The 24,518-nt window shown below is 45.0% G+C and overlaps 1 protein-coding gene across 1 annotated transcript; it reads left to right on the top strand.

The window, feature by feature from the left end:
• The first annotated feature begins 729 nt into the window (after positions 1–729).
• Positions 730–24,518, top strand: PFKM (phosphofructokinase, muscle). The gene is made up of 23 exons (XM_012732821.1): positions 730–832; positions 4,125–4,217; positions 10,344–10,417; positions 11,660–11,737; positions 12,955–13,144; positions 13,362–13,527; positions 14,213–14,257; positions 14,673–14,781; positions 14,894–14,989; positions 15,228–15,320; positions 15,863–15,988; positions 17,143–17,207; positions 17,663–17,726; positions 18,458–18,607; positions 19,057–19,127; positions 19,441–19,528; positions 19,626–19,778; positions 20,181–20,345; positions 21,409–21,470; positions 21,651–21,762; positions 23,063–23,162; positions 23,242–23,347; positions 24,002–24,518. The coding sequence occupies exons 2-23, from the start codon at positions 4,133–4,135 to the stop codon at positions 24,144–24,146; spliced, it is 2,343 nt and encodes a 780-aa protein (XP_012588275.1). The 5' UTR covers positions 730–832; positions 4,125–4,132; the 3' UTR covers positions 24,147–24,518.

The following is a 24,518-nucleotide window of genomic DNA, read 5'->3' as shown; positions in this document are numbered from 1 at the left end:
GGTGGAGCACAGGAAGGAGTAAAGAGGCCCTGAGACCAGGTTGCACCTCTTGCTGTGGGAGTAATGGACTCATGTTCCCATGGGTGGATCCTGTTTGCTTTGTGGCTCAACAGGTACCCTGGTTTCACTACCAGAATCCTGAATCCCCTCCTTACTGCAGAGGAGGCTAGCTACCTTGGCAAGGATCTTGCCTCTCACACCCCCATTCCTAATTTAATTTTTTTCTGAGAAAAATAACAAACATAAAAGGAGTATTTGCGACCCCGCTATAGAAAATACCAGAGCTCAGTATTACTCACAGGAAGGCACTCTATTTCATTCTTCTTTTCATTTCTCAACACCTAATACAAAACCTGGCACGAAGGCTTTCAATAAACATTCAGAGAGACACAGATGGTGCACTATGAATAGGGTCAGATGGGGAGGTTTCTTCATCAGTTGCTGGGAATGTTTGAATGCAAGGCGTCTCCGTCCAGTCTAGGAAAAAGTTGCCTCTGCTGAGAAGCAACTAAATAACTTCTGATTCCCACATGCAGGAGCTCATGGCTCCTGAGCTAGAAATGAGGGCCCCTGAAACTACTGCGGAGTGGAGAAACTATCAATGAGCTGGTGCCATTCTGGAGCTGCGTTCTTGGAGGGCGGGGAAGGAGGAGCTCGGCAAGCGGGGGCGGGGCCTCAGGGCCGGCTGGGCCAGTGGAGGCTGGGAAGCCGCCCCTCCTCCCCTCTCTGTGCTTCCACCTGGCTCCTCCCCGTGCTCACAGGCTCCCCTCCCCCTTCCCCAAGGACAGTGTGCTAGGAAGCCGTCGCTGCTGAAGAGAGCCGAGATCTAAAGGCAAGAGGGTCTGGGTCCAGGGACGAGGGGGGCTGCTGAGAGAGATTTGGGAACGAACGTATTAGGGGACGCGGAGGGGAGGATGCAAGCAACAGAGGGGAAAAGAAGCGGTGGAATGGCATCAGAAGCGGGAGGCCCGAGGGGGATGGGCAAGGCGGTCGTGAAGGATCCAAGCCCCTCGGGTCGTCACTCTCTTGCGCGCCCAGACCCATCCTCTAGATAGGAATGGATGGTGGGAGGTGCTCGGACCTCATCGCCCTTGGATGTTCTGGCGCTCTTGCCCTGGCACTCAGCCAGTTCAATCAGGGATCCTGTGATGCTGCCTTCCAGTTACTTCTGTCTCCTGCGTGCTTATCTGCACGCTTTTCTCTGTATAAATAGGTTTACTAGTGATCGTTTATTTCTACACCGTGTCATGAAGGATGCTTGTGTATTAAGCTGCGTGTGTTTTTGCGCCCTGTGCATTGTAATTGTTAGAAATGCAGGAGAAGCATTCGAGCCGTGTTGTGCAGGTCAGCACACCTAAGTTCCTGGTGTGATTCACTTTCTCCATCACGGAAGCCTTCAGAGATGAAAGATCTCTGATTGGTTTTTTGTGCAGAGATGAGCCCCCAGAGTGAAGGAGAACAAAAAACTCCAGGGGGAAAGGGATCATCAGTACAGGCATACATTTTGTTCTTTTGTGTCCAATTTTTTCTCACGCTCTTTGCACCAGTAACTTTCTCTTTTTTTTTTTTAAAAAAAACCGTATAACCTTGGACATGAACACTAGTTAAATATGAGTGTGTCTGCATGCATGCACGTTCTCTTCCTCCCACATCCTGTGATGTGTGCTTTTTCAAGTCCTCAGTGTGTTGGTGTGTTAGCAGAGAGAATCTAGAGCTGTTATCTCATCCAAGGTTGCTGTGAAATTTTCATGTATTTGCACATGATTTGTCTTGTTCATTAATTCTTTCAGCAAGTATTAAATTCTTGGTGTGTGCTAGATTTCTCTAGGCTGTGGGCGAGTTTTTAAAAATAAACATAATCCTTTCCTGGAGGAGTCTACTAGTTAGGGAAAATGACTTCAACAATCATATAGTCCAGTGGTCTGCATGCTTTTTCTGTACTGGACAGTAACTATCTTAGGCTTTGCCAGCTCTCAGTTACCCTTGCAATATTCTGCTGTTGTAGCACAGAAGTAGACATGGATAAGACACAAAAGAATGAGGGTGGTGTGGACTCTGCTGTGTGAATTTCATATAATTTTCATGCCATGATTTTTTCCAACAGTTAAGAAATGTAAACATTTTTTTCTTATTTTGCTGCCATACAAAAACTCAAGAAGGGCTGGATTTGGCCTGTGGGCTGTAGTTTGCTGTCCCCTGATTTAGTCCAACATTTTCAGTAAATAGGAAGCAATTAAAATATCACATGAAGTAGTAATTAAGCAAATGATCCAATGCCAAATAATATGTGACTAGAGGAGGTCTGAAAAGAAGCCCTCCTTGACCTATGAAGGCTTGAGAGGTTTAATTGTGCAGCCACTGGTCTTAAGTGATGGTGTGAAATAGATATTGATCTGTGGGAAGGAACAGGTGACCTCTGGAGAGGGCTCGGCATAGAAATAGAGACGAGTGAAGAATCTTTAGGGGATGATGGAGCTAAGAATTTATGGGAGCAAAGGTTGAAGCTATAGGTAAGGGCTAGATAGCAGAAGCTTGGAATGCTAATCCAAGATGCTTGGATTTTATCTGTCAAAACTGATTATATATAGTATGTGTGTGAATCTGTGTCTTTTAATAACACTGTGCATCATTGTGTATGTGTATCTTTATGGAGGTCTCAGTGCATGCTTTTATTTTGGCACATGTGTATATTTGTCTGTGTATGTGACCTATGTCTTTATCAGCTACCCTGACTTCCCAGATTCACAGCTGACACATGATCTGTCTTAAATGTCATCAGCTCCTCTTGTTCATGTGAGTGAAAACTCTCCACTGAGGCTTTAGAGACCTGTGTCTTTTCCATAGAAGTTTGTTTTGTCTGTAATAGAATGGAGTGAAACACCAGCAGAGTGGAATCAGCTGTTGTGGGCAGTTCAGGTGGAAAGAGGCAGTGAGGATAGGAAAGGGCAGTTAAGAAGGGAGAAAAGTAGGATTTGGCAACCACTTTGATTCTGAGTGTGAGGAGAAGATAAATTTTAAAATAATAGATTTTTTAGCCTGGTTAACTAGAGGAGGGATGATTCCACTGGCATTTTATTGAGAGAAAATATGTCTTGTATATTCCTTTTGGAAAAATAAGTCCTAAAGACAAAAATAGGTGTTTGCATGCCACATGTTTCTGCATGTGGCAGTGGTTTTGTGTTATTCTTCTTCCTTGATCATATGTAGTGTGAGAGGCAAGAGATAGATGCTCAGGAGGAGAGTCTGAAGGGATGATGAAAGACATGGGAAGTTCCTAACCATTTTTTTTTTTTTTAAGATTTATTTATTTGTGCATACAGAACTGGGATACAGGCCAGAGGCTCAGGGGCGGTGAGAGGCTTCACCAGAGACAGAGTGGGGAACAGAACAGGCAGATCAACGAAGTACACTGCTGAGGGGAGCAGCAGGCTGGTCAGGAGAGGTCTGCCACGCCATGTGGTCACCTCCGGGGCAGGCGGGAATTGAACTCATGCGGAAGTGGGTTTAGATTCTCAGTGCTGTGCTTTAACCCGCTGCGCCACCAGGGAGGGCCTCCTAACCATTTTTTGAGTGTGACAGCCTTAGCTCAGCCAGACTCTAATGGGCCTTTACAAGTGAATCTCCACTTCCAGTTCAATTCCAGTGTCAAACTATCCCCCAGCCTGCCTTTGCTTTTCTGCATTCATTTTGCTGTTTCTCAGTCAGTGCACAAACTTCTTATTCTACCCTTTGTAAGCACCATCTATCTCTAAGGATGCTTTTAGCCCTTAGGCTAACTTGGCTTTCCTCATTTCCCCCCCATCTCATTTCTGTGTGGTCAGCTGCCTTTCTCCTTGACCTTAGCTTATTCTCCAAATAGGTCCTAATTGAGGGGAGGGATCAGGCAGGGATTAGCCTGGACTTTTGCAGTGTTGGGCTCCATTACTGTGACATTTCAGCTTGTCACTCTGAAGGGTGTAGACTGTCTTCTGGAAGAAGTCCAGAACTCCCAGCCTGCAAGTCTAGATTTAGCGTGGTGGGAGAGCCTCGCTGAGGTGGCTCTTGCCAGTCTGTCAGTGCTATTTCTTGAGCTAATAGCACCTGCACCCTGCTGTATCTTAACTGACCATTATTTTGAATTCTAGATTGGATCATGACCCATGAAGAGCATCATGCAGCTAAGACCCTGGGGATTGGCAAAGCCATCGCTGTGCTAACCTCTGGTGGAGATGCCCAGGGTAAGGAGGGCCCTGTTTGGTGAGGGGACAACAGTCAGGCTAGGAGGAGCCCTTGGGTTTCTTGATGTCCTGTAGAACCAAACTATCCTCAGTGCCCTCCTGCTATGATTCATGCTGGAATCCTGGCTTGCCTAAAAATCTCTGTCATGTCTGAGTCCCTAAGTATTTTTTTGATTTTGTTTGCTCTGCTTTTTTAAATTTATTCAAATCTTCATAAAATTTCTTTCCAAGTTTCTCTGATGATTTGGGATCATTTTGGTCCTCTGGGACATAAAGGGCTGATGTTTTTCTCAAGCAACACTGGATAGAGACTAAAGTGATAAAATTGTTGCAAAGGGAGTAGGAAGATTCACTTCAAGTACATTGGAAATGGTGGAGAGACCCACAGTTGGTCTTTGGGGGGCTGTGACAGTAGTAGCTGTGTCGCGTAGTAGCTGTGACATTTGCAGAATGGCTGCACTTGCCATGAGCAGGCACCTCACTCTAGCACATTTCCTTTTTCCAAACACAGTTGTGCTTCTCTGTCTGACTCCTGGTCTTTCCTCCTTCCATCTCTTGAGCCCTTAAACAGTAAGAGCAACAGTTAATAAAGAGTGAGGGGAGGATGGATAGATAGAAAGCAAAGCCAGAGAGCACTCATCTCTGGGTTGAGTCCAAGAAATCCAGAAGTCAGAAAAATGTAATACCTGGGAAAATATGGGAGATCAAGGTGTGTGATCTTTTAAAAAAACTATTTCCCCCTCATTTGATGATCATGTATGTTCTCACTTATAGTATGTTGAGTCTCTTTGGATGGGCTACCAGGACATGGACTCAGTAATGAGAAAAAGAGGTCTCAACTAGCCTCCTCTTTCTGGGCTTTCCTAGGCTTTGTGCTAAGTACTCACTTTGTACAGATCCTGTCTTGTATGTTGCAAAGAAGTTGATTTCCTTTGGGAACTTACAGTTTGATGAGGAAAGCTATCATACATTATTAGAATTCTTATGTCAGGTGCATAAATACAAATTATGAAATGTGCCTTAACTGAGTACCATCCATTTATATAATGAAGTGAAAGCCCTTGGTTGGATATGCTGGGAAAACAGGAGAAGATAGATTTCAAGAAACTGGAACTCTTCATTCAAGTAAAGTACTTACATTAGTGTTTGGTACACAGTAACTTTTCAATAAATGTATTAATAAAATAATAATAAAAATAAAAGTAACAAATGAATTGTTGAGCAGCTGCTGTGCACTGGGCTGGCATAAGAGTATAGACAAGAAAAGTCACATGTAGCCTTTGCTTTTGCCATCCTGCCTGGTGTACTAATGCTGATGTCTGCGTGTTCCTGCTGTCTAATAAAGCCTACTTACTAAAGCCTAGAAAAGCTAGATTTTAAGTATATTTTGTACAATTATACTTGTATATGCTTGTACAATTATAATTACAGTATATTTTATGTAAATTTACCTGCCCGTATCTGTCAATCAACCGTCTATTGTGAACAGAGAATGCTAGAATGATGAAATGGAGAAAGGAGAGCACAGAAGTCTGAATTTAGCAGTAGTCACCAATTTGGAATAGAGAGTCTTAGATAAGACTGTAGAAACCTGATTTGGATTCAATCACTTCCCTCCTTTCTCCTGGAAAGAATCTCATGCCAATACCGAGTTCTTCAAAATAAACTCTGCATCGATCCTAAAACCTCGGCAGATTCAGGGGAGTGGGAATCTGCTAGGGAAAGAATAATGTCCAAGTAAGAGTCATGAAATTATGAAAGAGGACTTATCTCTGAAAAGGGAAAGGAATTGAGAGAGAGAGATGGAGGAGGGAAAGAAGAGCTAGAGTCAGACCGAGGATGTAACTTGGTCTAAGCAGCAGAGCTCTTCCAAGCTTCTGACCCTGGGCTCTGAGCTGCTTTTGTGAAGGGATGACCACCATCTGCTTTAAGAATCATCTTCCATGGAGACACAGGCTATTGATAAGCTGGTTTCTGGAGGGTCCAGCTGCGGTCAGTGGGATCCTGTTACCTAGGGAACAACAACTCCATTCCAGTTCAAATAGCATCACAGGTGCAAGTCAGTAGGGGCCGGGAGTGGTGGAGGATAAAATTCTAATGAGATGAAGAAGCAAAACAGAAAACTTCAAACTAAAATCCAGAGGTCTCAAGTGAGGGACTAGCTCAAATACAGAAGTCTCCTGACCAGTTTAATAGTCCCTAGTTCTCCTAGGGAGAGAGCACAGGAAGGCTTTTTCCCTAGAGTCTTTAGGCCATGTGGGAAAGTAAGATTGTGCCCTAATATCCATAGAAGCTACAGCCTTGTCTTGCCCTTAGTTTAGCAAAGCTAAAAATCTCTTAGAGTAGAAGAGTGACCAGCAGTCAAATATCCTAAGCTCTAAAACCAAGAACTCCAGGATGCTGGACTGATTAGATATCAAATCTTTATTCCCTTTTCAGCCCAGTAGCAGTCCTCATCTGCTAACCCACACTAAGCCAGTTAGCCCTCATAGAATCCGCATGTTCTGCTGAAAAGGACCTTTGCCATATGTGCTAGCCTTCTATCTACAGACAGGCAGTCCATTCCAAATGCAAGGTTATCCTAATGTAATCCTAATGATTGCTCTTTTAGGGTTGATAATTTTTAGTTACATATCCTTCAGAAAGTTCAAATTTAATAAATTCTTTATTCTTATTCACAAACATTTTTCTTTATGTTGGAATTAAATAATTTTAAAATCTTATTCTAAGTTCACTTAAGGTATAGAAAAATGCATTAGCATCTGGTTTCAAAGCTTAGTTACCACGTCACTTATTAATCTTTTCTACCTCCTTATAGAAAACCATCACCCATAGTTCTCAAAGCTTCTTCCCAACAGATTGTAATTTGAGATCCATGCTTTTGGTATTCTCCAGAGCCCCTTCTGGCTGTACCCAGAATACCCTAGGGTAGTGCTGGTAATATTATCCTTTGTGTTGCTTCTGAAGGGCCAGACAGCTGCTCCTAGAGAGTTATTTAAAGCAGCAGGGATCTGAGCCTTCCAGGACTGACCTGGGGCCCAAACAGGCCAATGAAATTGGATTGGAGAGCCCAAAGAATGACTAGGACACCTAGTATAAACTAGGTATTTGTTCCAGTCTGTTTCTAGAGAACAAGGACTTTGAGATAAGGTACAGAGAAACAATAGGGGTCCTAAAACTTGATTTCTGGAAAGCATCCAGATATCTCTACTTTAGAGGCAGGAAGGATGCCCTCTGAGGTTGAGACGGTGAAGGTCAGAAGAAGGGAGAGACAGGAGCATCTCCTCTTCTGCCCAGTGGGTTTGGTGGCCATTTCCTGCCTGCCATCTGTTGTTTGTTTTACACTTCAAGCTTTTTTTTTTTCTTCCCATCTTTACTTAGCACAGGAGAACAAAACATCATTTCAACCTATACATGTCAGAATAATATCTTTCCTTTATTTCCTAAGCTGCATACTCCAGAATGCCAAGTAGAAAATCCACTAGGCCTGTGAAAGTCTAGAAAATAAGTAAACAAGCAGTAGTTTCATTTTTCTGATCTTACCATGTTGACTTCATCTTTCCTAAAGCAGTGAGGGCTTTGCTTTGACTCTAATCTTGTTTTTTACAAGATACATAAACTTTCCCTAATGCTTCCAAAAAGCCCTTTTCCTGCACAGATTTATCAGTTCTGATAGGAACTTATCGTCTAGACTTGAGGGTATGAGCTTTCCGTCTAGACTTCACTGATGTCATAAGTAAGTTTTGACCTAGTTAGTGCTCACCAGTGAGCTCTTTTTGGCCAGCCCAACCTCTGGTCCTTGTTTTAGATCAAGTATAAGATGTATTTAGTACTATTACCACTCATTGGAACTGGCACCTTTGGCTTTTAGAACTGTAAAGTCTTGGTTCTCCTCTTGTTTACTTTGCTGCTTACTAGTTTTCTTCATGGACCCCCTCTTTCCATGCCCATCCTTTCAATACTGGTTTTCTTCAGGGTTCCATCCTTGCTCTTTTTCCTTCTAAATACATATTCTCTCACAAGCCTCTTCCAGTTCTGCATGGATGTTCTTATATCCAAATATGAATATATCCCACCGTTCCCTTCCCAAATTAAAACCTGGCTCGGCCCAGTAAATGGCACTACAGTATTACCTTTTGCCTAAGTCAACCCTGGGGCTTCTCCTTCTTCTCCCAAACCTTGACATAAGTGCTGATGCAGTGCAAATCCTGTAACATGTTCTCAGATGTCTCTCATCCAGTATTTCTTGGACAATGCCACTTTTGCAGTCTAGGTTCACCATTTTTTTTTTTAACCTGGGCTGCAGATGCCATAGAGTTCTGTGGTGACCTTCCTTTGTCGGCCCTCCACACTTGCTGCCAGAGTGAACATTTTGACATATAACCTTATCATATTTCTCCACTGTCAAAATTTTCCCAAGATTTTGCATTGTCTGCAACTTTTTGGGGGGTGTGGGTATCACAGACTACCTGGTGAATCAGATGAAAGCTGTGGACCTCTCAAAAGAAATGCCCCTGCCTACAAAACTATTCATTTAGTTTCATGGGGTTCATAGATTTTCTGGCATCCCTTCTCAGTGAATCCCCAGTCTAAACTGGGCTACAAAGTGAAAGCCAGACTTTCTCTCTGGGCATGCTGGTGTCTGCCCACTTGTATAGGTTGCTCCTTCATGTCTGCATTTTATTCTGTACAATACTGACTTGCCTCAGGTTATTTCTTAATCCTCACCTTTTTGCTAATTCCTTGCCTAGAACACTCTCCCCTAATTGTCCACCTGACAGAAGAGTTAAAAGAAAATTGTCCTTTAGGTCTTCGGACAAATGTCTTTTCTGTATAACTTCTCTTGACTTCCTTCTGACAGCTTAGATGCTCCTTTCCTTTTAAATACTGCACTTTGTGCTTGTCATCTTCATGGAAACTTGTGGTATAGCCATATTATAGTTCTTTACAGGAGAGCCATTGCCAAGCCCCTTATCTTAGTATACCCATACTCGCTGTTGTTCACCGCTGTGGCACCAGTGCCAGGAACATGATAGGTGCTGAGTATACATTTGTGCAGGGAGTGAATGGAACTTGAATTTGACTTGGCGCTTACAACCTTTGTCAGTCTGCAAAATAAAATAAAATCAATTAAATTAAATAAAAAATAAAATAAATAAAATAAAATAAACCAGCCTTTCTCATCTTTTAATTCTATTCCATTTCATATAACTTTGGAAGATGCAATAGGTTGTGATGATTTAGGTCTGCACCTGTAGAATTTTCCACTTACTGGTTTTTCTGGTACTTACAGGCATATGTTATTTCTCCAAGCAGGGTTAACAGCTACGTGACTAGATTTTAAATTGGAAAAACAAACAAACAAACAAACCAAGAAGAAGGTACTAGAGTATCTGAAGGAGAATGGCTAAAATTGTTCATGAGATGCTAACCCATCATGGCTCTAAGGTTTCCTTAGGCAGTGCTCTTAGCCCCTTTTTATTTTAGGCAGGGTTACCTGTGTCCAGACCCAGCAGTGTTTTCCGTCTCCACCAGTGCAACACAGCATGGTCATGCTCGGCACATGGGGGCCAACTTGTAGCTCCCACTATGTGACAGCTTAGCTCCATGCAAGATTTCGTGTAGAAGGCAAGGAAAACCTAGTTCTGTCACTGAGATTAGTAGGGCACAGCATGAAGGTCAGCAGTCTGGTTTAGATATTTCAGGACTTACATGCAAATCTGAGTTTTCTAAGGATACTAACTCTGAGCTTGACCTCTTTGAGCTTCAAATCTGGAAAATGGTGGCAACTTTTAGGTTGTGGATTAAAGGTGGGATGTTTGACAAGCATTTCTCAGTGTCTAGCACACAGTTTTCATTCAAGATGATGATTCCCCAAGGAATTCCTTATAGGAGAGGTCTTAGGAAAGACGAGATTTGGAAGGGAGGGAAAGTAAAGAGGGGTATCTGGAGCTACATTAACGCTAAACATAGTGATTCAGTATTAGTGGGGAGATCAGACACTTGCAGAAGAGGAACATTCTAGACTCAGAAAAAAGCCTAATAAGAGTGCTGTCTCATGTTGGAGTCTAGGGCGGCTTCTTTTGGGGAGTCACCTCTTTCAAAGTCTTTCTTCTTTCTCTGTAGGTATGAATGCTGCTGTTAGGGCTGTGGTTCGTGTTGGAATCTTTACTGGAGCCCGTGTCTTCTTTGTTCATGAGGTTGGTTCTCTAATTTGTTCTCCCTCATACTTTCTCTGTTTTCTGCATCACTTTCGCCTACCTCACCCCCCACCCCTTTTCCTTACCTCTCAGTTACAGAGTTCTGTTGGATTTGGCTATTCCTTTCCATGAGTCACTCCTGCCTCCTCCTATGATATTTCTGCATCTGTCCCCGCATATGCAGATGGGCTTCTGTCTTAATCCAAGGCAGAGAGGAATGCTGGAATGAGTTAGCATTTCACTGTGAATTTATATATCCAGAGAAGAACTTAAAGAGGAAAGAATCTCACATACTTCTGTCATTTTATTTCCTGAAGTTCTGAGTCCTCTGTTCTCTCTCTCAGTTCTCCCTCATTCTTTGTCCACTCTCCTTCTTGTAAGGACTATCTATCTGCCTATCTTCCCTCAAGTTTTATAGTCTCTTATCTTTTCAAGTCATGTTTCTGGTCCTACATCCCTCTCGTCTTCCTTTGTTATCCAAACCATCTGTTACCTAGTTCCTAGGAAACAAACTAGAGGAAATAGTGTGAGTTAAAATGAGAGGAATTAAGGGGGGTGGGGCCGGAAGTGCACGGGATTATGGTGGTGGCACACGGGTGACTTGGTGATGGGAAACCTGTGAGGATTACAATTGAGATGGAAAGAAAAAATGTACAAAATGATGTAAAAATAAACTATTATAAAATAAAAAAAAATTAAAAATTAAAAAAAAATGAGAAGAATTAAAACTAAATTTGGGCCTTCCCTGGTGGTGCACTGGGTTAAAGCACAGCACTGTGAAATTACCGCAGCCACTGTAGCACGAGTTCAACCCCGGGCCAGGGAGGTGACCCACATGGTGTGGCAGACCTCTCCTGACCCACCCACTGTTCCCCTCAATAGTGTTTTTTAGTGCATCTGTCTGTTCTGCTCCCCACTTTGTCTCTGGTGAATCCTCTCACCCCCCACATTTTTGACCTGTACCTCAGTTCTGTATGCATAAATAAATCTTTTTAAAACAACCCTAAATTTGGGGATTTAAACATCCTGATGTTTCAAGAATGGGAATTCTAGAAGAGAGTATTGAAAAGCTGCGACCTCCTTCCTTGAACTGTGATGAATCTATAGTCATCTCCCGAGCATCCATCACTAAAAACAGGAGGTGCTTAAGGCTCACAGACCTTCTTCCCAGTGATCCTGTGTTAATCCTGGGAGTTCAGGGGGAAGCCTAGCAGAGGCTGAATGATATAATATGCTCCACAGGGTTATCAAGGCTTGGTGGATGGCGGAGACCACATCAGAGAAGCCACCTGGGAGAGTGTTTCGATGATGCTACAGCTGGTATGTTCCAGAGAATGCTTGCCCCATATTTGTCTTGCCCTTGTCTCATACCACTCTGATTTGGGCTCCCGATTTCCCAGATTCTTTGTCATGTGGTTTAATGACAGGGATTCAGTGACAAGTGAGGGGCTGTGTTTGCTCTTTGCTCTTTGCATTTCAAACGTCCTAGTTCCCTGGGGCAGTATAGGCTGGGGGTGTGATCACAGGACAGTCTGCTCTTTATAGAAAGGTCACAAGAACCACATGGGGAACTGGCATGATAGCAGGTTCTGCTCTGGGCTCAGAGATGGTCTGACCCTGAAAATAACCTTACTGGAGAGCCAAAAGGAGAGCTGAACCTGCCAGTGTGCATGTGATGGTGATGAGGCAAATCAGGCTGTTTAAGAGAGGAAAGGACCAAGAGAGTCTTTCAGAAAAAAATGAAGATCACTCCAATTATATCCCATCTCTTTTTGCTACTTTATTTACCCATTTTCTGACTTACTGAAAAGTCAGAAAATTACATTTGTGCCTATATTCTTTTCTTCCCTGAAAATTCATGGGAAGAGAATAAAACCCAGGGTTTAGTGGGTAGTCCCTTAGCATTGGTGCCCAAGACTGAGAATGAGCCAAGATCAGGATCTTCTGTCAATATCCTCAAAGTCATGGATGCCAGGAATTTATATGATCACTGAAAACCCTAAATATATACTTACCTCACTTGGGGCATCTACAAACCCCTGGCAACTTAAGCCTTTCTGTGCCTAGAGCCATTTTACCTGTTTATACCTGGCTCTTCCACTAGCTCCATCGGTCTCAAGGAGCAAAGGAGGGATTGGCAGTGCCGACTTGCCATTGGAAGTCTTCCTTGTGAGAGAGGGAAACAATACTAGCGACACTTGGGAATGAACTCCCAGTAATAGTTTAGACATAATCCAGCAATGTCAGTTCATGAAGGAAACTTTCTAAAAAGAAAAGTCACTTTTCTTCTTGTACTTTTAAGGTGTTCTCCCTGAGGATAAGCACTTAGATGACAGCCCTCAATAAAATGAGTTGATTCCTGCAAAATAGAGGAAGGACCCTGATATCTCAGTCAGCCTCACAGCTGACCATAGGGAGCAACTTCCTAGGGATCCACATGGTTATGGGAACCCGTCACAATATAGAAACTGTCTTAGCTGTTGAACCCAAATTTGACTGTGTCAGTTGAGAAGCTGACTTCTGCCTCTTCCCAAAAGGGAGGCACAGTGATTGGAAGTGCCCGGTGCAAGGACTTTCGGGAGCGAGAGGGAAGACTCCGTGCTGCCCAAAACTTGGTGAAGCGTGGAATTACCAATCTGTGTGTTATTGGGGGTGATGGCAGCCTCACTGGGGCTGACACCTTCCGCTCTGAGTGGAGTGACTTGTTGAGTGACCTCCAGAAATCTGGTAAGACGTTGTTCTCATCAGTATTGTGTGTCTACACACATGCTCCTGATCCCCCACTAGAGAAAGTCATTGTCCAGACACAAGTAGTCAGCCTTTGCCCTCCTTCTGCCCCTGCTCACAATTCCCATTGGCTATGATTCCTTCTCTCTCCAGTGATCTGTTCTCTAGGCATACTGGGTTCCTCACCCAAGGGCTTCTGGTTTGCTTCCCATGTTAGGTAAGATCACAGCTGAGGAGGCCACGAAGTCCAGCTACCTGAACATCGTGGGCCTGGTGGGCTCCATTGACAATGACTTTTGCGGCACTGATATGACCATTGGCACTGACTCTGCTCTCCACCGGATCATCGAGATCGTAGATGCCATCACCACCACTGCACAGAGGTTAGGGGGCTGGGAGAAGGCGGTGCAGGAAGGTGGCAGTTGGGACAGGCTAGAGGATTGGGGGCTAGATAAGGTTAAACTGTTTGAGTTCTAGTGAATAGTTTTCAGGCTAGAATATGATTTTTAGCCAAGAAATTATCCCTAAAGCACTGAAAGTACACTTTCTAGGTGCTATAAGGTTTGCCTCTTGCCTCTGTCTGGCTCACTGTCTAAACTTGTAGCTGTAGGGCTTTAATATCTTGGAGTCTACTAAATCATTAGTGTCTAAACCAAAATATATTGGTACAAGGACTTTCCACACCTAAGCTACCCTTCCCAACGTAATTATAGAAATTAGAGAGAACACCCCTATCCTGCTCAGAGGTGAGGGCACTTGGAGCAGGCAGCATGGGAAAATGGCATGCAAGAGGATGACAGTTCACCTCAAAGCAGCCCTCAACGGTTTTCTGCTAGTCTAGTTCTCTCCTCTTCACCTCCTTCCCCATTTACTGCTCTGTGTTCTCAGGCCTAGGAAAGCACTGTGAAGCTCAAGCATATCCCCTGACTCTTCTGGTCTTTCAGTAATCCCACTAGAAGGCCTCGCAGCATAACTGCATCTCCCAGAGAAATTACGTGGCCTCATTGTGGGTGATGGTTTGGCCCTGGGGACACTTGGACTGTGTAACCTTATGTCTGTTTCTTGCAGCCACCAGAGGACATTTGTGTTAGAAGTGATGGGCCGGCACTGTGGGTAAGATCCCCATCTTGACTCATTATTCTCAGGATCCACAGTACCCCTTTCCTCCTGCCTAGAGAGCTTTCTCACATGTAGCAGCAGATCGGGGTGCATATGGTCCTCTTGGTGTGGTTCTCTTTTTCTGTCTCACTTCTCCCTGTGCGCATGTGAATGTGTGTGTACAGGCATAGGCACACGTGCTGTGTGAAAGCATAAGACACTGCGCCAGACTGGAAGCTCGTGTGCAGATGAGAAGGTACTTTTGTGGGAGAGGCTCAGACTAAGGAAGCTGTCGCTATGGTGTCTTCTCAGGGAGTTCTCAGTGCAGGAGCGAGTGGATTCACAGACCTTCAGCCAGCTAGGGGAGTGGGTGAACTTGGTGGGTGTTGGTGAGGCTTTTGTCCAGTGATACTTCTGGGTCTCATTTCAGCTACCTGGCCCTCGTCACCTCTCTCTCCTGTGGGGCTGACTGGGTTTTTATTCCTGAATGTCCACCAGATGATGACTGGGAGGAACATCTTTGTCGCCGGCTCAGTGAGGTATTTATAACCTATTTTGCCCTTAAAACACCCTCACCCTCTTGTATTGATGATCCGTTTCCCATCCATCAATTTTATTCCATTGATCATTTTTGTTTTTGTTCTTGTTCAGACAAGGACCCGTGGCTCTCGTCTCAACATCATCATTGTGGCTGAGGGTGCCATTGACAAGAATGGGAAACCAATCACCTCAGAAGACATCAAGAATGTTAGTATGAGGAAAGCTGGAGGGGCCTTCACCACCATACTCAGCTTTGGTCCCATTCTATATTGATTTCTGAGTCTCCCCAAAGTCCTTCTGCACATGTCTTCCCAGGTTTCCTGCCCCCTGGTTTTCTCCTACCCAGTAGGAGATAAGAGGCTAAGTCATCCATGGTTTAAGTCTCTGCTTTTTTCTCTTCTTGACTCTCAGTTTCCTTCTCACTGTCCCTTTCTGGTCCCTTCAGCTGGTGGTAAAGCGTCTGGGATATGACACCCGGGTCACCGTCTTGGGGCATGTGCAGCGGGGTGGAACACCATCAGCTTTTGACCGAATCCTGGTAAGTCACGGAGATCTGCCGCTCAGCAGGTCAAGGGCTCAATCCCCTTGGCCGTGCCTCCTGCCATTATTCTCTGGGTTGAATAGACCCTTGACTCTATTCCCTGCAACCAAGAGTTCTCTTCTATTACAAAAAAATGATAGGAAACTCTATGTTTCTCTGATGATGAGACTGGTATGGTAGACCTTTGGGTATTAGTAAAATTATGAGTATGAATCCTCTTACCCAATTTTCAGTGGAAGAGAAAGTTTGTCAGTAAGAAGGGCATTTATTAAGCCAAAATAACCCTTGATTACTACAGTGGACATGCTTCTGGAACTAGGTAATATTTATGGGGTTTTTATGGGAAGAGGACAAAAAGTCATCAAACTTTAGATGAAGTTGGTGTAGAGAGGTAAAACCCAGTAAGTCCTTGACGGCCGACCTTAATTATGGAACTCAACCCTGTGATTTGAAAAGGACCTTGAGTGCATTGGGTCTTCAGGCCAAGCTAAGACAGAGAGACCTTAACCAGATTATCTTTCCTCCCTGGCCCTCTGTAGGGCAGCAGGATGGGGGTGGAAGCAGTGATGGCACTTTTGGAGGGGACCCCAGATACCCCAGCCTGTGTGGTGAGCCTGTCTGGTAACCAGGCTGTGCGCTTGCCTCTCATGGAGTGTGTCCAGGTGGTGAGTACTGACCACAGCCCCATGCCCCCAACCCCCAACCCCAACTACTGATCTCTTGAGCAGTAGTTTATGGGGCATAAGACTGACTTCCAGGGCTACTGGGACAGGGGCAGTTGGAAAGGCTGCGCCGTGTAGTTGGAGGTATGTCGGGAGAGAACAGAGACCTGTTGCAGGAGCTTACCCTCACACTAAGCCTCATTTCACTCATTTATAGAATGAGACAGTATCTTAGCTAGTATTGACAACCAATTTCTCAACATATGGGACCTCATAATCTTTCCTCATGTCTTTATTGGAAGAGAAATGCAGTATCTTTCCACACTCTATGAGAAGCAGGGGAACATTATTAAGGTTTAACTGAGAAGCTTGTATCTCTCTGATTTCTATCTTGAACAACATGATAGAACCAATAAGAGGTTATTAATATTCACCATGGGAATTGTTACAAGGATTGGAGAAAAGATAGGTAAAAGGTCTGGTGCAGTCTGGAAAATGCCCAATGTTCATGTACCTGTGGCTTTTATTATAGAGCAGTCACTCTTCCAGATGTCATAGAATGAACATTGTGGCTGGGAGCTCAGATACTTGACCTGATTCTCAGGGCTGGTCTAAGTGCTCCAGACTGGCTCCCTATCCTCTGGGGAGTTTGCTTCTCTGTCAGATGCGGTAGTCTATGACCTACATACCAGCCAGGCAAGCTCCAACCTTGCTTGGAAGTTTGCTTGGAACTCTAGAAGTCCCAACGCTAAAGCACCGACTCAGAGAGCAGAAATCGGTGGTCAGAAAACACATGTCAGAGATCAGCCCTTCTTCCTAACTGGTTATTTGCAGGATCTTCTTCATTTATTCACTAGTTTAGAGATGACTTTGAGGCTGGCCATCTTTGTATGGAGTGGGGGAAGATGCTATTTGATCTGTAACATTCCTCTACTATGCCCACATTTTAATAAATAAATCATTAAATAGCTCTTTTCTTTTACTATACGTTACTCAGAAAATTAAGGAAAAACATAGTTCTGTGGAAGTTTGGGGGGAATAGAAAATATGGGGTACAGCATCTAGTCAGAAGCCCAGAAGGCAAAGTGTCACCATGGGATGAACATTCAGCTGTGAAAATCCCGTGTGGAGCTATGACTACTCTGCCCTTCTTTCAGACCAAAGACGTGACCAAGGCCATGGATGAGAAGAAATTTGATGAAGCTATGAAGTTGCGAGGCCGGTGAGGAAGTGACCAGAAAACAGAATTAAATATTGAACTTAAGTGAAAGGTCTACATAGCCCCAGACCCAGAATTTGAGCTTTTGTTCCTTTTCTTATTATCTCTGCAACCATTTTTCCCCCAAAGAATTAACTCTGAGGTGACCAGGAGATGGAATGTCCTCCAAGGATGTCCTCCCTGGCATCTATCCTTTACAATTTATTATTTTTGTATGTGGCAGCTAGTTACATGTTTGTCTAGGGAAGGGGCAGTCTCTTGTGCTAAGTTCTGTCCCTGGGAGAAGCATGGCAGGGAGGGTCTGATGAATTAGTGACTCCTTTTGTAGTGCCTGCCCCATTCTTGCTGTGACCCAGTTATTTCCTTAGAAGTTTGCCATCTGGAATGTCATACTGGGAGCAGAGCTTCAGACCAGAGGCCCTTGGTCTGAATGCACAATGACCTTGTATTTTTTACAGGAGCTTCATGAACAACTGGGAAGTATACAAGCTTTTGGCTCATGTCAGGCCCCCAGTATCTAAGGTACTGGCAATTTACTCTTTCTGCTTGACCCTTTCCTTCCCTTAGTCTTGCTTTGTGAAGTGCTTCTGGTAAACCATATGACCTACTGGCCTTGCCAATTTCTTGCCCCCAGTGTAACCTAGATGCTAAGTTGCCAGTTCTACTAAGTAAGATGCTAATCTTGTTCTCAACATGCCCTGAGGTCTCTAGTCTCTTAGAGCTCTAACCTAAGACCCACATCTAACTCAGGGTTGACAAGATAGCATGCAAAGAATGACAAAGATAGTTTATGTGTCATTTTCTCTGTGCAAATATTGGAATAACAACATTTAAATGTATCTAAGCTACTTCCTCCATCAGAAGAGTAGTTTATAATGCTTATTAAACATGCAGATTTCTGGGTCCCTCCTTCCGAGGACTCAGATCTGGGGTAAGGGCGAGGAATATGCTCCCTAGATAGATCTGATATGCATGGTCCAAGGATCGCATTTCAGGAAGGCTGCTTTGGAAGGTCTCGTCTTCATTTTATAGCAATAGCTGGGATCAGGGACAGCAGCTATGGTTATTGATTTGTGATAGAGAATTTTGCTTCCATAGTATGAGGGAACCCAGCTGCACTGGCACTCCCTCAGAGAGGGGTGTATATTATCAGAGGACCATCAGGGACACAGCTTCTCTTACTGACCTGTCCTCCTTCCCATGCTGAGGTTTCTTGCCCTCTTTCCCCTGATTCCTCTCTGCTTCCCTTATAGACTGCTTTGCACACAGTGGCCGTGATGAACGTGGGGGCCCCGGCCGCGGGAATGAATGCTGCTGTTCGCTCCACTGTGAGGATTGGCCTCATCCAGGGCAACCGAGTGCTGGTCGTGCATGACGGCTTTGAGGGCCTGGCCAAGGGTCAGGTATGGGGATGAGAAGGCGGGCGGCACTGCCCTGGGGGCCAGAGAGTAGTCAAATGGATACGTATGTAGCAGGGGTGACTTTTCCATTATTTTTCCTTCCTCTCCTCCTCACTACCTTTCTCTCCTGTCTCAGGGTTGGAGCAGTAGTAGATATTTAATGTTCAGGCAGTAGCAACAGACAAGTGCCACTGAAATTAACTCTTTGCAACATACCCTGTTTAATTCTCTGTCCCAAGTCTTTGTACAATACCTTGCACCTGCTCAAGTAGGTGATTGATATTTGTGAGTAAGAAATACAAATGGAAGAAGTTCCATGAGAAGGGAAAAGCTGGTGGCCCATGTTTGTCCAGTAGGGGGTATCTGCTGGGGTGGAGCCCAAGAGGTAGTGCCACTCACACTGTCTGCTGGAGTGTCAGCCCCTTGCTGATCTGTGTGGCTTTCCCTTTCAGATCGAGGAGGCTGGTTGGAGCTACGTTGGGGGCTGGACTGGTCAAGGTGGTTCTAAACTTGGGACTAAAAGGCAAGTGGCATTTCAGGAGAAACTTCCTCTAGCCACCCCTTGAACCGTGGGCATCAGTTCATTAGGTTAGGTGTGGGTTCTTTACCCCCAAGCTCATAGTTGCTTCTGTGAGGAAGATGTGCCCATCTGAACATCTTGTAGCACCTCTGGCAACTGAAGGGCCCCATATGGCTCCTTGGGCAGGGGTGAGAGCTGGATTAGGGGCTGGGAAACACTTCCAGAATTGATCAAGTGCCTTCTAACTCCAACTTTTCTCTCTTAATTTTTATGTCACTCCTCCAAATTTGTTACCTCGGTGCCCCCCATCAACTAGAACACTGCCTAAGAAGAGCTTCGAACAGATCAGTGCTAACATCACAAAGTTTAACATTCAGGGCCTTATCATCATTGGAGGTTTTGAGGTGAGTGGCCCTACCATTTCTTCTCTTTTCCTCATTTCTTCTTTTTTCCAACTTGCTCTCCCTGCTCTCATACCTGCCCCTGCCATTCTTTTCTCAGGCTTACACAGGGGGCCTGGAGCTGATGGAGGGCAGAAAGCAGTTCGATGAGCTCTGCATCCCCTTCGTGGTCATTCCTGCTACAGTCTCCAACAATGTTCCTGGCTCAGACTTCAGCATCGGGGCTGACACGGCGCTCAACACAATCTGCACGGTGAGGGCCTGTCCCCCACTCCCGCCGCACTTTCTGGTCTGGGCCGAGTGTGGCTAGAAGGGGAGCTACTTTTTGTACCACCCAAAGGATGGCATGTGAATAATGCTTCTTTACAGGCATTCACACAGACTCTATTGAGCCCTATATACAACATTCCTTCTCTTCACTGTGGCACTCCCCGAATCTAGAAATGCATCCATACTCTGCTTATGTTTTTTCCATTCTAAAGTCATGCAGCCTCATTTCCCTACTTTTGAGCAGCAGAGGAAAGAACATCAACCATATGTTTGACAAATGTGTTTGCCCGCCTGGGGAGGCAATAGTCCCAGACTTGGGCTGTGCAGGGAAGGGACAGGAATCAGACCCCTGCCTCGTTTCTAATCATGATGCACCATTTTGCAGACCTGTGACCGCATTAAGCAGTCAGCCGCAGGCACCAAGCGCCGGGTGTTTATCATCGAGACCATGGGCGGCTACTGTGGCTACCTGGCCACCATGGCAGGGCTGGCAGCAGGGGCTGATGCCGCCTACATTTTTGAGGAGCCCTTCACCATCCGAGACCTGCAGGTAAACAGCAGCTCAGAGCCTGCTAAGTAGCTGTCGCCCTAGTCTATCCCTAATGCCATGCTGTCCCCCTGAACTGTGAGAGCTCAAGGAGCAGAGCCATTGGTGAGACTGGCAGGAGCACCACGCGGGCCTCCTCCAGTGTGACCTGGGGTGGGCTGCCTGTTGTTGGGCTTGCCTTCTGAAGCATGGAGTGGTGTAAAGTGTAGCCCTTTACATGTGTCTTTTGCAAATTTATCTTCACAACACATGGAAGGGAGATAATATCTCCGTTATTATAGATGAGCAAGGTTCGAATGCTTTTCTAGACTCATGAGTAGGTGGTTTAAATGATTGTGAAAGTTGATGACTTTTCAACTAGATCACACCACCCCTTCAGATTTCCCTTGTTATCAAAGCATATTCTTTTTGTTCCATTTTTGATAGGGATGCCTTTTCACCTCTGGGGTGGGCTCTGACTGCTCTTACACAGATGGATCATATATTTCTGATATTCCAAGATCCTAGTTCTCTGGAAAAAGTATAGGGGGGCAGGCTGAGGGAACTCTGTAATATAAGAACCTAGCTAAACCCTGCTAAGAATGGAGGGGAGAAAATGTACAAAATGATGTAAAAATAAACTTTTGTATAAAAAAAAAAAAGAATGGAGGGGAGAGGCAGCGTCTTTTACCCGCTACTCAAAGCCCACAGGAAGAAACGGATCCTCCCAGGTAAATCACTGTGTACATATTAGCCTCCTGTTTAAAGATGAGCACTGAAGGCAGAGTTGGCTCCTGAGGGAAAGAGAGCCAGAAACCTTTGGGAGGGGGTGCAAAGATGCTGAAGACTGAGTTATTAGAACACTCTCTGACTTTCTTCTAGTTCTGTCTATCTTACTTGGAGTGAGACAGAATTTCTGAACTGAGCTTCTTAAATGGATTATGCACAGTTCAGACCCTGGACTGAAAACAACTCTCTTCTATGTCCCTCTCCCTCCTCAGGGAGCCTGGTGGGATAGAAGAGCTCTCTGCCTTACCCAACCTTGTCTGTGCCCAGGTAGGCTTAGTATTTACTACTTCCTTTTCAGGCAAATGTTGAACATCTGGTGCAAAAGATGAAAACAACAGTGAAAAGAGGCTTGGTGTTAAGGTATCGCTGTGGCTTGTTCCTAATGCATCCTGGGGTATCCTGGGGAATCTGTGGCAACAGAGGGAGGGGACCTGACCATGGGAGGAGACAGGAAAGGGAAGAACAAAGTTTATAAGGCAGAGAGATGGTGGAGGGATGGGGAGACAAGTGGAGTCACAGACTTTTCACTTCTGCCTACAGGAATGAAAAGTGCAATGAGAACTATACCACCGACTTCATTTTCAACCTGTACTCTGAGGAGGGAAAGGGCATCTTTGACAGTAGGAAGAATGTGCTTGGCCACATGCAGCAGGTAGGGAAGACACCCCAATCATGCCTTTTGTGAGATCCCCCGAAGCCCTTGTGGCTCGCACTGGCCTTGGGCTGCTGGAGTCTTAGTGCTACCTTAGAGAGGAATTAACATATCTTTTCTCTGGAAAAGGCCTTAGCTATTACATAATCCACATTTTTCATTTAGGGCAGGGTTTCTCAGTCAGCACTGTTCCTTTTGGGACTACATAGTTTGGGTTGGGGTGACTGTCCTGTGCATTTGTGGGATGGTGTGGCAGCATTCCTGGACTCCATGCAGGCCAGTAAAACCTCCCTTTTGAGTTAAAGCAACTAAAATAATGTCTGTAGATACTGTTACTGTACGTTTGGGGGCAAATCGTCTTCAGTCGAAGACTGCTGATTTAGAAGAAGGTGAAGCCCAGAGAGAAGTAATTTTCTTAGGTCTGCTTCCCAGTTTGGATGAGAGCCAGTTACCTACCCTGGTGCCCTCCCCATACTCGCTGCCTCCCATGGGTACATGTTGAATGCCTGCCATGGATGTACCCTGTGGACATTGAATGAGTATAGCTGTCATCGGGCTCCATTTCCACTCACGGGTTTCCTGCGGAAACACACATTCAGTCTTCCTACTCCCCACCTTTCTCTAGCTATAGTAGGCCTCTCTCACAGATGGCACCAATGGTCTGAGGCCTTCTCTATCCCAAACATCCCTAGCTGATGCCTCTTAAGCACCAACCCTTGACCTTTATTTCCTCACAAGTGAATTCCCAAAACCTGTTTGATGAGTTTATCAGCCCTTGCAAGAATGGGGTACTATTGGACAAAGGATGAAGACCTATTTTCTGGTTTTCCTTCCTTCTTACTTCCCCATTTACTTTGTCTTAGTTCAGAGAAACCTGTATAATGTTTTATATTATTCAGCAGTGCTACAAGGGCACCTATATTGAGTCACAGGAATACTTTGTCCCACTGACTGACAGGAGCTGCTCGGGTTGAAGAGAGGCAGGGAATTGCCTGAATGGCCACTAGGATTGGGTGTAAATGAAAAAGGTCTGGCAGCTCCCAGCTGGGAGTGTCAGTCATGAGGTCGCTCACCCCTTTATTTCATTAGGTTCTCTTCTAACTGACCAATGGCCAGGTATGCTGGGCAGGCATCCTGGCTCCCAGTGCATTTTAGGATTCCCTTTTATAGTTAGACTTCTGGATTCCTGTTTTTGGTTTTAAACCCAGGGCCCATTCTTTCCTTTTTCTCAGTGTATTCAGGTATCTCTGTTACTTCTTTAAAGTCTTCCCCTCTGTAATTTTTGTGATTCTTTTTCTAGGGTGGGAGCCCAACCCCATTTGACAGAAATTTTGCCACTAAGATGGGTGCCAAAGCTATGAACTGGATGTCCGGGAAAATCAAGGAGAGTTATCGTAATGGTAGGTGGGGAAAGACAGTGAGTTCCCTCCGTAGGTGCTGGTTCCCTTGTGCCAAAGCTGATGGAGTATATTGTTGCAGGACGGATCTTTGCCAATACCCCAGACTCTGGCTGTGTCCTAGGGATGCGTAAGAGGGCCCTGGTTTTTCAGCCTGTGACTGAGTTGAAGGACCAGACAGATTTTGAGTGAGTACATCTTCCGAGAGTAGTTCTGTTACAGGGCACCCCAATGTGAATTGGGTTGCCTGTCTGTGGGTCTTCACCCGTGCGCTTACGGACGGGTATTGTATTATGGACACACTCAAAAGGTTAAATAATGGATTTATTTATAAGGAGAAAGGTAAAGGAATAACCCAGGAAAAGAGGGAGAGAAACACAGGTTAACTAGGATGTCCTACCAGTTCTGCTGACTTTGACTCCACCGGCACGCTGAAAACCGATTGAGCGCCAAAAACGATCAGCTGTGAACCACCAGGTCCCCCCAGAGCCCACATGTCTGGTTTTATCCCAACCTGCTCAGCTCTGCCCTCACGTCCTGGCGTGCTTCTTCTTGGTACTGGTGGGATTTGAAATTCCAGCATCTGGAGTAGGGGCAGAGTCCATGAAACCTGTACCTGTTACAGTTGCTCCTTGGTAGTCTCAAGATCTACTCTTCCCAACCTGTTCATGGTCGTCAGCCTTTTTGCTGTAGGAATAACAAACACATCCTGCCTTACCTATTTCAGAGCTGATGCACATGCCCTAAATCCAGCCTCTTCCTTGGGCTCAGTTTCTTCCCATTAGCCTTCGGTAGTTGATTGGGGAGCTAAAAGCTGAAATCATGATGTCATTCCTTTTTAGGCATCGCATACCCAAGGAACAGTGGTGGCTGAAGCTGAGGCCCATCCTCAAAATTCTCGCCAAGTATGAGATTGACTTGGATACCTCAGAGCATGCCCACCTGGAGCATATCAGCCGGAAGCGGTCTGGAGAAGCTCCCGTCTAAATCTCTTTGGAACCAGGGGAATGGTCTGATTACAGTCAACTTAACCTGCTGACAGATTTAAGTCGTGTATTCTGAAGTGTCTTAGCTCTTTTTCATTTGGTTTCCTTTTCTTCTGTAACTATGGCCACTATCAACTCCAGCAGGGGGCAGATTAGAAGCTTCTTTTGGTAGAATTTATGACTTCTATCCAGCTTCATCTGTCACACAAGGCTGGGCTCCCTAGTGTTACTGCTAGATTTCAGTTACTCGGTTAAATTTTCCTAAAAGTAAGCTTTATTTATTTCTTTGTGATAACCAGGTTTCCATTCCCCTACAACTTTTACTACAGTGACAAACAGTAACTACACTAATAAATGCCAACTGGTCCCTGGG

This window comes from Condylura cristata, unplaced genomic scaffold (genome assembly GCF_000260355.1).
Source record: "Condylura cristata isolate star-nosed mole 26May11 unplaced genomic scaffold, ConCri1.0 scaffold00036, whole genome shotgun sequence".
NCBI lineage: Eukaryota > Metazoa > Chordata > Mammalia > Eulipotyphla > Talpidae > Condylura > Condylura cristata.
The sequence above is the reverse complement of the archived record's forward strand: the minus strand, read 5'-3'. Positions and strand labels throughout refer to the sequence as shown.

Coding starts and splice junctions, on each gene's coding strand:
- PFKM (XM_012732821.1), top strand. CDS start 4,133: ATGACCCATGAAGAGCATCATGCAGCTAAGACCCTGGGGATTGGCAAA. Junction 15,989..17,142: donor TCATGGAGTGTGTCCAGGTG/GTGAGTACTGAC, acceptor CCCTTCTTTCAG/ACCAAAGACGTGACCAAGGC. Junction 19,128..19,440: donor TCTAAACTTGGGACTAAAAG/GCAAGTGGCATT, acceptor CCCATCAACTAG/AACACTGCCTAAGAAGAGCT.